Source organism: Oncorhynchus gorbuscha, linkage group LG09, assembly GCF_021184085.1.
Source record: "Oncorhynchus gorbuscha isolate QuinsamMale2020 ecotype Even-year linkage group LG09, OgorEven_v1.0, whole genome shotgun sequence".
Taxonomy (NCBI): domain Eukaryota; kingdom Metazoa; phylum Chordata; class Actinopteri; order Salmoniformes; family Salmonidae; genus Oncorhynchus; species Oncorhynchus gorbuscha.
Genome location: NC_060181.1, coordinates 68,229,963 through 68,243,527, shown reverse-complemented (window position 1 = coordinate 68,243,527; position 13,565 = coordinate 68,229,963). Strand labels below are relative to the sequence as shown.

Below are 13,565 nucleotides of genomic sequence, written 5' to 3'. Positions count from 1 at the left end.
TGTTCTGTCCCAAATGGTACCCTATTCCTTATATAGTGCACTACCATAGTACTTTGGTCAAAAGTAGTGCCCTTTATAGGGAATAGGGTACCATTTGGGATGTAGCAATGCTCTGCTCCACGGTGATGGCTTAATCTCCTCTCCCAGCCCAGGGCCCTCGGGCTCGGCCTCAGAGCAGCTGAGACCTCGATCAGTGGTGGCCAAGACACACATGCACGGACACACGCACAGATACTGTGAGCACACACACACACACACACACACACACACACACACACACACACACACACACACACACACACACACACACACACACACACACACACACACACACACACACACACACACACACACACACACACACACACACACACACACACACACACACACACACACACACACACACACACATACATGCGTGCAAGCAAATTGGGGACACACACGCGTGCGCACGCACACTAGTTGAGATGCACACACACACACACACAGGCACCCGTGCACACATACAAACACACACACACACTGGGGGAATCGGCCAGCAGCATATGGCACTTACCAACGCAATTTGCCTGTGCCCTGAGAATAACTAACTGTAGTCAATCTCATGAAAACACAAGCTGCACAGCAGGTGGTTTTGCCTGTGTTTTTCCCCCATCCACCACCCACTGTTGAACCACCATTGTCTTAGCTGGAATGACATTAAGAGTAAGCTTTGATATGTAACAATGAGAACTTTGAGGCCTTCTCATGGTGACACTGTTCTTATGGTCACACTAGACTAGTGTCATCTCATACTAGTTAAAGTGCCATATGTAATAAAGGGCTTTATAAGTCACATTTGATTGGTTAACCCATGAATCCCTGTCCTCTGCTTTATAAAATGTGATGATTGATTGATTAACCCCCCTCCCCTCTTCCCCTCAGCTACTCTTTACACCTCCTGTATCCTGGTGGGCATCTTCATCAACAGTAGTGTGCCCATCTTCTTTGAGCTCTTCATCGAGACCGTGTACCCCGTGCCAGAGGGCATCACCTGTGGCGTGGTCACCTTCCTCGGTAACCTGGTCACCGGCTGCCTCCTCTTCTTCCTCACCTTCTACAGCACAGGTAAGACTGACGGGTAGAGTACAGCTACAACACAAGATGGAAGAGAAAGAAGTGGATAGGAGAGAGCTCTAGAGCAGTAGGTCAGATTTAGATTAGAATTAGATTCCCAGACTTTTTAAGATATAATATTTATTTTGATTATAATAATTTAAAAAAATGTTTTATCTCTCCCAGCCTGGTATTCATTGTCTTGGTCTAGTGGAGGTTTATGTATAATTTGTAAGTAGAGGACAGAGGACAGACTATCTCTACCTCTATTTCTCCCATTTCTCAATTTCTACAGGCTCCAGGAACAGGTCTGGAACCTGTAGAAATATAAAGTCAGTGGATCCGAAGCATCAGGCCTCCTCTCTGTGGGTGCATCCCAAATGGAACACAATTTCCTTCATAGTGTACTGCTTTTCACCAGGCCATTTTTTAAAACCTTTATTTAACTAGGCAAGTCGGTTAAGAACAAATTCTTATTTTCAATGACGGCCTAGGAACAGTGGGTTAACTGCCTGTTCAGGGGCAGAACGACAGATTTGTACCTTGTCAGCTCGGGGGTTTGAACTTGCAACCCTGCCGCCATGGCAACCCTGCCGCCATGGTCAAAAATAGTGCACTATGAAAGGACTATCGTGTCACTTGGGAAGAAACCTCTGTTTCTCTCCTCTGTTGGCTGAGCTACATTCTGTTTGCAGAGCTCTTCTTTGTCTGATTGTTTAACCTTCCAGTAAAGGCTAATCACAAAGCCACTCAGGTGGAATGATGAATAATGCTTCTAGAACTTGACAGCATTCCCCCTTCAAACCCTTTTGAGTAAATAGACAGAATATATACGTACACATATTTGTGCGAACTGGATTACTATTCGTGAGATTCACTGGGTCCCCCAGAGTACAGGGGGTGTACAGTCTGGCTGGTCCCCCAGAGTACAGGGGGTGTACAGTCTGGCTCGTCCACCAGAGTACAGGGGGTGTACAGTCTGGCTGGTCCCCAGAGTACAGGGGGTGTACAGTCTGGCTGGTCCCCAGAGTACAGGGGGTGTACAGTCTGGCTGGTCCCAGAGTACAGGGGTGTACAGTCTGGCTGGTCCCCAGAGTACAGGGGTGTACAGTCTGGCTGGTCCCCCAGAGTACAGGGGGTGTACAGTCTGGCTGGTCCCCAGAGTACAGGGGTGTACAGTCTGGCTGGTCCCCCAGAGTACAGGGGGTGTACAGTCTGGCTGGTCCCCCAGAGTACAGGGGTGTACAGTCTGGCTGGTCCCCAGAGTACAGGGGTGTACAGTCTGGCTGGTCCCCAGAGTACAGGGGGTGTACAGTCTGGCTGGTCCCCAGAGTACAGGGGTGTACAGTCTGGCTGGTCCCCAGAGTACAGGGGTGTACAGTCTGGCTGGTCCCCCAGAGTACAGGGGGTGTACAGTCTGGCTGGTCCCCAGAGTACAGGGGGTGTACAGTCTGGCTGGTCCACCAGAGTACAGGGGTGTACAGTCTGGCTGGTCCCCCAGAGTACAGGGGGTGTACAGTCTGGCTGGTCCCCCAGAGTACAGGGGGTGTACAGTCTGGCTGGTCCCCAGAGTACAGGGGGTGTACAGTCTGGCTGGTCCCCAGAGTACAGGGGTGTACAGTCTGGCTGGTCCACCAGAGTACAGGGGGTGTACAGTCTGGCTGGTCCACCAGAGTACAGGGGTGTACAGTCTGGCTGGTCCCCAGAGTACAGGGGTGTACAGTCTGGCTGGTCCACCAGAGTACAGGGGTGTACAGTCTGGCTGGTCCACCAGAGTACAGGGGTGTACAGTCTGGCTGGTCCCCAGAGTACAGGGGGTGTACAGTCTGGCTGGTCCCCCAGAGTACAGGGGGTGTACAGTCTGGCTGGTCCCCCAGAGTACAGGGGGTGTACAGTCTGGCTGGTCCCCCAGAGTACAGGGGTGTACAGTCTGGCTGGTCCCCCAGAGTACAGGGGTGTACAGTCTGGCTGGTCCCCCAGAGTACAGGGGTGTACAGTCTGGCTGGTCCCCAGAGTACAGGGGTGTACAGTCTGGCTGGTTCCCCAGAGTACAGGGGGTGTACAGTCTGGCTGGTCCCCCAGAGTACAGGGGGTGTACAGTCTGGCTGGTCCCCCAGAGTACAGGGGGTGTACAGTCTGGCTGGTCCACCAGAGTACAGGGGGTGTACAGTCTGGCTGGTCCCCCAGAGTACAGGGGGTGTACAGTCTGGCTGGTCCACCAGAGTACAGGGGTGTACAGTCTGGCTGGTCCACCAGAGTACAGGGGTGTACAGTCTGGCTGGTCCCCCAGAGTACAGGGGTGTACAGTCTGGCTGGTCCACCAGAGTACAGGGGGTGTACAGTCTGGCTGGTCCCCAGAGTACAGGGGGTGTACAGTCTGGCTGGTCCCCCAGAGTACAGGGGTGTACAGTCTGGCTGGTCCCCCAGAGTACAGGGGGTGTACAGTCTGGCTGGTCCCCCAGAGTACAGGGGGTGTACAGTCTGGCTGGTCCCCAGAGTACAGGGGGTGTACAGTCTGGCTGGTCCCCCAGAGTACAGGGGGTGTACAGTCTGGCTGGTCCCCCAGAGTACAGGGGGTGTACAGTCTGGCTGGTCCCCAGAGTACAGGGGGTGTACAGTCTGGCTGGTCCCCCAGAGTACAGGGGTGTACAGTCTGGCTGGTCCCCAGAGTACAGGGGGTGTACAGTCTGGCTGGTCCCCCAGAGTACAGGGGGTGTACAGTCTGGCTGGTCCCCAGAGTACAGGGGGTGTACAGTCTGGCTGGTCCCCCAGAGTACAGGGGGTGTACAGTCTGGCTGGTCCCCAGAGTACAGGGGGTGTACAGTCTGGCTGGTCCCCAGAGTACAGGGGTGTACAGTCTGGCTGGTCCCCCAGAGTACAGGGGTGTACAGTCTGGCTGGTCCCCAGAGTACAGGGGGTGTACAGTCTGGCTGGTCCACCAGAGTACAGGGGTGTACAGTCTGGCTGGTCCCCAGAGTACAGGGGGTGTACAGTCTGGCTGGTCCCCAGAGTACAGGGGTGTACAGTCTGGCTGGTCCCCAGAGTACAGTCTGGTTGGTGTACAGTCTGGCTGGTCCCCCAGAGTACAGGGGGTGTACAGTCTGGCTGGTCCCCAGAGTACAGGGGTGTACAGTCTGGCTGGTCCCCAGAGTACAGGGGGTGTACAGTCTGGCTGGTCCCCCAGAGTACAGGGGGTGTACAGTCTGGCTGGTCCCCAGAGTACAGGGGTGTACAGTCTGGCTGGTTCCCCAGAGTACAGGGGGTGTACAGTCTGGCTGGTCCCCCAGAGTACAGGGGTGTACAGTCTGGCTGGTCCCCCAGAGTACAGGGGGTGTACAGTCTGGCTGGTCCACCAGAGTACAAGGGGTGTACAGTCTGGCTGGTCCCCAGAGTACAGGGGTGTACAGTCTGGCTGGTCCCCCAGAGTACAGGGGGTGTACAGTCTGGCTGGTCCCCCAGAGTACAGGGGTGTACAGTCTGGCTGATCCCCAGAGTACGGTTGGTGTACAGTCTGGCTGGTCCACCAGAGTACAGGGGTGTACGGTCTGGCTGGTCCCCAGAGTACAGGGGGTGTACGGTCTGGCTGGTCCACCAGAGTACAGGGGTGTACAGTCTGGCTGGTCCACCAGAGTACAGGGGGTGTACAGTCTGGCTGGTCCACCAGAGTACAGGGGTGTACAGTCTGGCTGGTCCACCAGAGTACAGGGGGTGTACAGTCTGGCTGGTCCCCCAGAGTACAGGGGTGTACAGTCTGGCTGGTCCCCCAGAGTACAGGGGGTGTACAGTCTGGCTGGTCCCCCAGAGTACAGGGGTGTACAGTCTGGCTGGTCCCCCAGAGTACAGGGGTGTACAGTCTGGCTGGTCCCCCAGAGTACAGGGGGTGTACAGTCTGGCTGGTCCCCCAGAGTACAGGGGTGTACAGTCTGGCTGGTCCCCAGAGTACAAGGGGTGTACAGTCTGGCTGGTCCACCAGAGTACAGGGGTGTACAGTCTGGCTGGTCCACCAGAGTACAGGGGGTGTACAGTCTGGCTGGTCCACCAGAGTACAGGGGTGTACAGGGCTGGTCCACCAGAGTACAGGGGGTGTACAGTCTGGCTGGTCCCCAGAGTACAGGGGTGTACAGTCTGGCTGGTCCCCCAGAGTACAGGGGTGTACAGTCTGGCTGGTCCCCAGAGTACAGGGGTGGTCTGGCTGGTCCCCCAGAGTACAGGGGGTGTACAGTCTGGCTGGTCCCCCAGAGTACAGGGGGTGTACAGTCTGGCTGGTCCCCAGAGTACAGGGGTGTACAGTCTGGCTGGTCCCCAGAGTACAGGGGGTGTACAGTCTGGCTGGTCCCCAGAGTACAGGGGTGTACAGTCTGGCTGGTCCCCAGAGTACAGGGGTGTACAGTCTGGCTGGTCCCCCAGAGTACAGGGGGTGTACAGTCTGGCTGGTCCCCCAGAGTACAGGGGTGTACAGTCTGGCTGGTCCCCCAGAGTACAGGGGTGTACAGTCTGGCTGGTCCCCAGAGTACAGGGGGGGTGTACAGGGGGTGTACAGTCTGGCTGGTCCCAGAGTACAGGGGGTGTACAGTCTGGCTGGTCCCCAGAGTACAGGGGTGTACAGTCTGGCTGGTCCCCAGAGTACAGGGGTGTACAGTCTGGCTGGTCCCCCAGAGTACAGGGGGTGTACAGTCTGGCTGGTCCCCAGAGTACAGGGGTGTACAGTCTGGCTGGTCCACCAGAGTACAGGGGGTGTACAGTCTGGCTGGTCCCCAGAGTACAGGGGTGTACAGTCTGGCTGGTCCCCAGAGTACAGGGGGTGTACAGTCTGGCTGGTCCCCAGAGTACAGGGGGTGTACAGTCTGGCTGGTCCCCCAGAGTACAGGGGTGTACAGTCTGGCTGGTCCCCCAGAGTACAGGGGTGTACAGTCTGGCTGGTCCCCCAGAGTACAGGGGTGTACAGTCTGGCTGGTCCCCAGAGTACAGGGGTGTACAGTCTGGCTGGTCCCCCAGAGTACAGGGGGTGTACAGTCTGGCTGGTCCCCAGAGTACAGGGGTGTACAGTCTGGCTGGTTCCCCAGAGTACAGGGGTGTACAGTCTGGCTGGTCCCCAGAGTACAGGGGGTGTACAGTCTGGCTGGTCCCCCAGAGTACAGGGGTGTACAGTCTGGCTGGTCCCCAGAGTACAGGGGTGTACAGTCTGGCTGGTCCTCCCAGAGTACAGGGGTGTACAGTCTGGCTGGTCCCCCAGAGTACAGGGGTGTACAGTCTGGCTGGTCCCCCAGAGTACAGGGGGTGTACAGTCTGGCTGGTCCCCAGAGTACAAGGGGTGTACACTCTGGCTGGTCCACCAGAGTACAGGGGGTGTACAGTCTGGCTGGTCCACCAGAGTACAGGGGGTGTACGGTCTGGCTGGTCCACCAGAGTACAGGGGGTGTACAGTCTGGCTCGTCCACCAGAGTACAGGGGGTGTACAGTCTGGCTGGTCCCCAGAGTACAGGGGGTGTACAGTCTGGCTGGTCCCCCAGAGTACAGGGGGTGTACAGTCTGGCTGGTCCCCCAGAGTACAGAGGGGGTGTACAGTCTGGCTGGTCCCCCAGAGTACAGGGGTGTACAGTCTGGCTGGTCCCCAGAGTACAGGGGTGTACAGTCTGGCTGGTCCCCAGAGTACAGGGGGTGTACAGTCTGGCTGGTCCACCAGAGTACAGGGGGTGTACAGTCTGGCTGGTCCCCAGAGTACAGGGGGTGTACAGTCTGGCTGGTCCCCCAGAGTACAGGGGTGTACAGTCTGGCTGGTCCCCAGAGTACAGGGGGTGTACAGTCTGGCTGGTCCCCAGAGTACAGGGGGTGTACAGTCTGGCTGGTCCCCCAGAGTACAGGGGGTGTACAGTCTGGCTGGTCCCCCAGAGTACAGGGGTGTACAGTCTGGCTGGTCCCCAGAGTACAGGGGGTGTACAGTCTGGCTGGTCCCCCAGAGTACAGGGGGTGTACAGTCTGGCTGGTCCCCAGAGTACAGGGGTGTACAGTCTGGCTGGTCCCCCAGAGTACAGGGGGTGTACAGTCTGGGGTGTACAGTCTGGCTGGTCCACCAGAGTACAGGGGGTGTACAGTCTGGCTGGTCCCCCAGAGTACAGGGGTGTACAGTCTGGCTGGTCCACCAGAGTACAGGGGGGTGTACAGTCTGGCTGGTCCCCAGAGTACAGGGGGTGTACAGTCTGGCTGGTCCCCAGAGTACAGGGGGTGTACAGTCTGGCTGGTCCCCAGAGTACAGGGGTGTACAGTCTGGCTGGTCCCCAGAGTACAGGGGGTGTACAGTCTGGCTGGTCCCCAGAGTACAGGGGTGTACAGTCTGGCTGGTCCCCCAGAGTACAGGGGGTGTACAGTCTGGCTGGTCCCCCAGAGTACAGGGGGTGTACAGTCTGGCTGGTCCCCCAGAGTACAGGGGTGTACAGTCTGGCTGGTCCCCCAGAGTACAGGGGTGTACAGTCTGGGTCCCCCAGAGTACAGGGGGTGTACAGTCTGGCTGGTCCCCAGAGTACAGGGGTGTACAGTCTGGCTGGTCCCCCAGAGTACAGGGGTGTACAGTCTGGCTGGTCCATCAGAGTACAGGGGTGTACAGTCTGGCTGGTCCACCAGAGTACAGGGGGTGTACAGTCTGGCTGGTCCCCCAGAGTACAGGGGGTGTACAGTCTGGCTGGTCCACCAGAGTACAGGGGGTGTACAGTCTGGCTGGTCCCCCAGAGTACAGGGGGTGTACAGTCTGGCTGGTCCCCCAGAGTACAGGGGTGTACAGTCTGGCTGGTCCCCAGAGTACAGGGGTGTACAGTCTGGCTGGTCCCCCAGAGTACAGGGGGTGTACAGTCTGGCTGGTCCCCCAGAGTACAGGGGGCTGTACAGTCTGGCTGGTCCCCAGAGTACAGGGGGTGTACAGTCTGGCTGGTCCCCAGAGTACAGGGGTGTACAGTCTGGCTGGTCCCCCAGAGTACAGGGGTGTACAGTCTGGCTGGTCCCCCAGAGTACAGGGGTGTACAGTCTGGCTGGTCCCCCAGAGTACAGGGGTGTACAGTCTGGCTGGTCCCCCAGAGTACAGGGGGTGTACAGTCTGGCTGGTCCCCAGAGTACAGGGGGTGTACAGTCTGGCTGGTCCCCCAGAGTACAGGGGTGTACAGTCTGGCTGGTCCCCCAGAGTACAGGGGGTGTACAGTCTGGCTGGTCCACCAGAGTACAGGGGGTGTACAGTCTGGCTGGTCCACCAGAGTACAGGGGGTGTACAGTCTGGCTGGTCCCCAGAGTACAGGGGTGTACAGTCTGGCTGGTCCCCAGAGTACAGGGGGTGTACAGTCTGGCTGGTCCCCCAGAGTACAGGGGGTGTACAGTCTGGCTGGTCCCCCAGAGTACAGGGGGTGTACAGTCTGGCTGGTCCCCCAGAGTACAGGGGGTGTACAGTCTGGCTGGTCCCCCAGAGTACAGGGGTGTACAGTCTGGCTGGTCCCCCAGAGTACAGGGGTGTACAGTCTGGCTGGTCCCCCAGAGTACAGGGGGTGTACAGTCTGGCTGGTCCCCCAGAGTACAGGGGGTGTACAGTCTGGCTGGTCCCCAGAGTACAGGGGGTGTACAGTCTGGCTGGTCCCCAGAGTACAGGGGGTGTACAGTCTGGCTGGTCCCCCAGAGTACAGGGGGTGTACAGTCTGGCTGGTCCCCCAGAGTACAGGGGTGTACAGTCTGGCTGGTCCCCAGAGTACAGGGGGTGTACAGTCTGGCTGGTCCCCCAGAGTACAGGGGTGTACAGTCTGGCTGGTCCACCAGAGTACAGGGGTGTACAGTCTGGCTGGTCCCCAGAGTACAGGGGGTGTACAGTCTGGCTGGTCCCCCAGAGTACAGGGGTGTACAGTCTGGCTGGTCCCCCAGAGTACAGGGGGTGTACAGTCTGGCTGGTCCCCAGAGTACAGGGGTGTACAGTCTGGCTGGTCCCCCAGAGTACAGGGGTGTACAGTCTGGCTGGTCCACCAGAGTACAGGGGTGTACAGTCTGGCTGGTCCCCCAGAGTACAGGGGTGTACAGTCTGGCTGGTCCCCCAGAGTACAGGGGGTGTACAGTCTGGCTGGTCCCCAGAGTACAGGGGTGTACAGTCTGGCTGGTCCACCAGAGTACAGGGGTGTACAGTCTGGCTGGTCCACCAGAGTACAGGGGTGTACAGTCTGGCTGGTCCCCAGAGTACAGGGGGTGTACAGTCTGGCTGGTCCCCCAGAGTACAGGGGGTGTACAGTCTGGCTGGTCCACCAGAGTACAGGGGTGTACAGTCTGGCTGGTCCCCAGAGTACAGGGGGTGTACAGTCTGGCTGGTCCCCAGAGTACAGGGGGTGTACAGTCTGGCTGGTCCCCCAGAGTACAGGGGGTGTACAGTCTGGCTGGTCCCCCAGAGTACAGGGGTGTACAGTCTGGCTGGTCCCCCAGAGTACAGGGGGTGTACAGTCTGGCTGGTCCCCAGAGTACAGGGGTGTACAGTCTGGCTGGTCCCTGGTCCCCAGAGTACAGGGGGTGTACAGTCTGGCTGGTCCATCAGAGTACAGGGGTGTACAGTCTGGCTGGTCCACCAGAGTACAGGGGTGTACAGTCTGGCTGGTCCCCCAGAGTATAGGGGTGTGTACAGTCTGGCTGGTCCACCAGAGTACAGGGGTGTACAGTCTGGCTGGTCCCAGAGTACAGGGGTGTACAGTCTGGCTGGTCCATCAGAGTACAGGGGGTGTACAGTCTGGCTGGTCCACCAGAGTACAGGGGGTGTACAGTCTGGTACAGTCTGGCTGGTCCCCCAGAGTACAGGGGGTGTACAGTCTGGCTGGTCCCCCAGAGTACAAGGGGTGTACAGTCTGGCTGGTTCCCCAGAGTACAGGGGGTGTACAGTCTGGCTGGTCCACCAGAGTACAGGGGGTGTACAGTCTGGCTTGTTCCCCAGAGTACAGGGGGTGTACAGTCTGGCTATTTCCCCAGAGTACAGGGGGTGTACATCTGGCTGGTCCCCAAGAGTACAGGGGGTGTACAGTCTGGCTGGTCCCCCAGAGTACAGGGGGTGTACAGTCTGGCTGGTCCCCCAGAGTACAGGGGGTGTACAGTCTGGCTGGTCCCCCAGAGTACAGGGGGTGTACAGTCTGGCTGGTCCCCCAGAGTACAGGGGGTGTACAGTCTGGCTGGTCCCCCAGAGTACAGGGGGTGTACAGTCTGGCTGGTCTCCCAGAGTACAAGGGGTGTACAGTCTGGCTGGTTCCCCAGAGTACAGGGGGTGTACAGTCTGGCTGGTCCCCCAGAGTACAGGGGGTGTACATCTGGCTGGTCCCCCAGAGTACAGGGGGTGTACAGTCTGGCTGGTCCACCAGAGTACAAGGGGTGTACAGTCTGGCTGGTCCACCAGAGTACAGGGGGTGTACAGTCTGGCTGGTCCCCCAGAGTACAGGGTGGTGTACAGTCTGGCTGGTCCCCCAGAGTATAGGGTGTGTACAGTCTGGCTGATCCCCCAGAGTACGGTTGGTGTACACTCTGGCTGGTCCACCAGAGTACAGGGGGTGTACGGTCTGGCTGGTCCACCAGAGTACAGGGGGTGTACGGTCTGGCTGGTCCACCAGAGTACAGGGGGTGTACAGTCTGGCTCGTCCACCAGAGTACAGGGGGTTTACAGTCTGGCTGGTCCATCAGAGTACAGGGGGTGTACAGTCTGGCTGGTTCCCCAGAGTACAGGGGGTGTACAGTCTGGCTGGTTCCCCAGAGTACAGGGGGTGTACAGTCTGGCAGGTCCCCCAGAGTACAGGGGGTGTACAGTCTGTCTGGTCCCCCAGAGTACAAGGGGTGTACAGTCTGGCTGGTTCCCCAGAGTACAGGGGATGTACAGTCTGGCTGGTCTCCCAGAGTACAGGGGGTGTACAGTCTGGCTGGTCCACCAGAGTACAAGGGGTGTACAGTCTGGCTGGTCCACCAGAGTACAAGGGGTGTACAGTCTGGCTGGTTCCCCAGAGTACAGGGGGTGTACGGTCTGGCTGGTCCACCAGAGTACAGGGGGTGTACAGTCTGGCTCGTCCACCAGAGTACAGGGGGTGTACAGTCTGGCTGGTCCACCAGAGTACAGGGGTGTACAGTCTGGCTGGTCCACCAGAGTACAGGGGTGTACAGTCTGGCTGGTCCCCCAGAGTACAGGGGTGTACAGTCTGGCTGGTCCCCAGAGTACAGGGGGTGTACAGTCTGGCTGGTCCCCCAGAGTACAGGGGCTGTACAGTCTGGCTGGTCCCCCAGAGTACAGGGGTGTACAGTCTGGCTGGTCCCCCAGAGTACAGGGGTGTACAGTCTGGCTGGTCCCCCAGAGTACAGGGGTGTACAGTCTGGCTGGTCCCCCAGAGTACAAGGGGTGTACAGTCTGGCTGGTTCCCCAGAGTACAGGGGGTGTACAGTCTGGCTGGTCCATCAGAGTACAGGGGGTGTACAGTCTGGCTGGTCCACCAGAGTACAGGGGGTGTACAGTCTGGCTGGTCCCCCAGAGTATAGGGGTGTGTACAGTCTGGCTGGTCCACCAGAGTACAGGGTGGTGTACAGTCTGGCTGGTCCACCAGAGTACAGGGGTGTACAGTCTGGCTGGTCCATCAGAGTACAGGGGTGTACAGTCTGGCTGGTCCACCAGAGTACAGGGGGTGTACAGTCTGGCTGGTCCACCAGAGTACAGGGGGTGTACAGTCTGGCTGGTCCACCAGAGTACAGGGGTGTACAGTCTGGCTGGTCCCCCAGAGTACAGGGGCTGTACAGTCTGGCTCGTCCCCCAGAGTACAGGGGGTGTACAGTCTGGCTGGTCCCCCAGAGTACAGGGGGTGTACAGTCTGGCTGGTCCCCCAGAGTACAGGGGGTGTACAGTCTGGCTGGTCCCCCAGAGTACAAGGGGTGTACAGTCTGGCTGGTCCACCAGAGTACAAGGGGTGTACAGTCTGGCTGGTTCCCCAGAGTACAGGGGGTGTACAGTCTGGCTGGTCCACCAGAGTACAGGGGTGTACAGTCTGGCTGGTCCACCAGAGTACAGGGGGTGTACAGTCTGGCTGGTCCACCAGAGTACAGGGGGTGTACAGTCTGGCTGGTCCCCCAGAGTACAGGGGGTGTACAGTCTGGCTGGTCCCCCAGAGTACAGGGGGTGTACAGTCTGGCTGGTCCCCCAGAGTACAGGGGCTGTACAGTCTGGCTCGTCCCCCAGAGTACAGGGGGTGTACAGTCTGGCTGGTCCCCCAGAGTACAGGGGGTGTACAGTCTGGCTGGTCCCCCAGAGTACAGGGGGTGTACAGTCTGGCTGGTCCCCCAGAGTACAAGGGGTGTACAGTCTGGCTGGTTCCCCAGAGTACAGGGGGTGTACAGTCTGGCTGGTCCATCAGAGTACAGGGGTGTACAGTCTGGCTGGTCCACCAGAGTACAGGGGGTGTACAGTCTGGCTGGTCCCCCAGAGTATAGGGGGTGTGTACAGTCTGGCTGGTCCACCAGAGTACAGGGTGGTGTACAGTCTGGCTGGTCCACCAGAGTACAGGGGGTGTACAGTCTGGCTGGTCCATCAGAGTACAGGGGGTGTACAGTCTGGCTCGTCCACCAGAGTACAGGGGGTGTACAGTCTGGCTGGTCCACCAGAGTACAGGGGTGTACAGTCTGGCTGGTCCACCAGAGTACAGGGGGTGTACAGTCTGGCTGGTCCCCCAGAGTACAGGGGGTGTACAGTCTGGCTGGTCCCCCAGAGTACAGGGGGTGTACAGTCTGGCTGGTCCCCCAGAGTACAGGGGCTGTACAGTCTGGCTGGTCCCCCAGAGTACAGGGGGTGTACAGTCTGGCTGGTCCCCCAGAGTACAGGGGGTGTACAGTCTGGCTGGTCCACCAGAGTACAGGGGGTGTACAGTCTGGCTGGTCCCCCAGAGTACAAGGGGTGTACAGTCTGGCTGGTCCCCCAGAGTACAGGGGGTGTACAGTCTGGCTGGTCCATCAGAGTACAGGGGGTGTACAGTCTGGCTGGTCCACCAGAGTACAGGGGGTGTACAGTCTGGCTGGTCCCCCAGAGTATAGGGGGTGTGTACAGTCTGGCTGGTCCACCAGAGTACAGGGTGGTGTACAGTCTGGCTGGTCCACCAGAGTACAAGGGGTGTACAGTCTGGCTGGTCCATCAGAGTACAGGGGGTGTACAGTCTGGCTCGTCCACCAGAGTACAGGGGGTGTACAGTCTGGCTGGTCCCCCAGAGTACAGGGGGTGTACAGTCTGGCTGGTCCCCCAGAGTACAAGGGGTGTACAGTCTGGCTGGTTCCCCAGAGTACAGGGGGTGTACAGTCTGGCTGGTCCCCCAGAGTACAGGGGGTGTACAGTCTGGCTGGTCCCCCAGAGTACAAGGGGTGTACAGTCTGGCTGGTTCCCCAGAGTACAGGGGGTGTACAGTCTGGCTGGTCCATCAGAGTACAGGGGTGTACAGTCTGGCTGGTCCACCAGAGTACAG

General features: G+C 58.7%; 1 protein-coding gene across 2 annotated transcripts in view; it reads left to right on the top strand.

The window, feature by feature from the left end:
- The window catches only part of LOC124043991 (solute carrier family 49 member 4-like), an 84,092-nt gene that overhangs the window by 52,433 nt on the left and 18,094 nt on the right, over nt 1-13,565 (top strand). Inside the window, exons 8-9 of one of the 2 annotated variants that reach the window (XM_046363228.1) lie at nt 925-1,107; nt 1,391-1,626. In XM_046363228.1, coding sequence (XP_046219184.1) covers nt 925-1,107; nt 1,391-1,545 — 338 coding nt within the window. In that variant the 3' untranslated portion in view covers nt 1,546-1,626. Of the gene's footprint in view, nt 1-924; nt 1,108-1,390; nt 1,627-13,565 lie in introns of those variants that run through there. The other variant, XM_046363229.1, reaches the window with a different exon arrangement.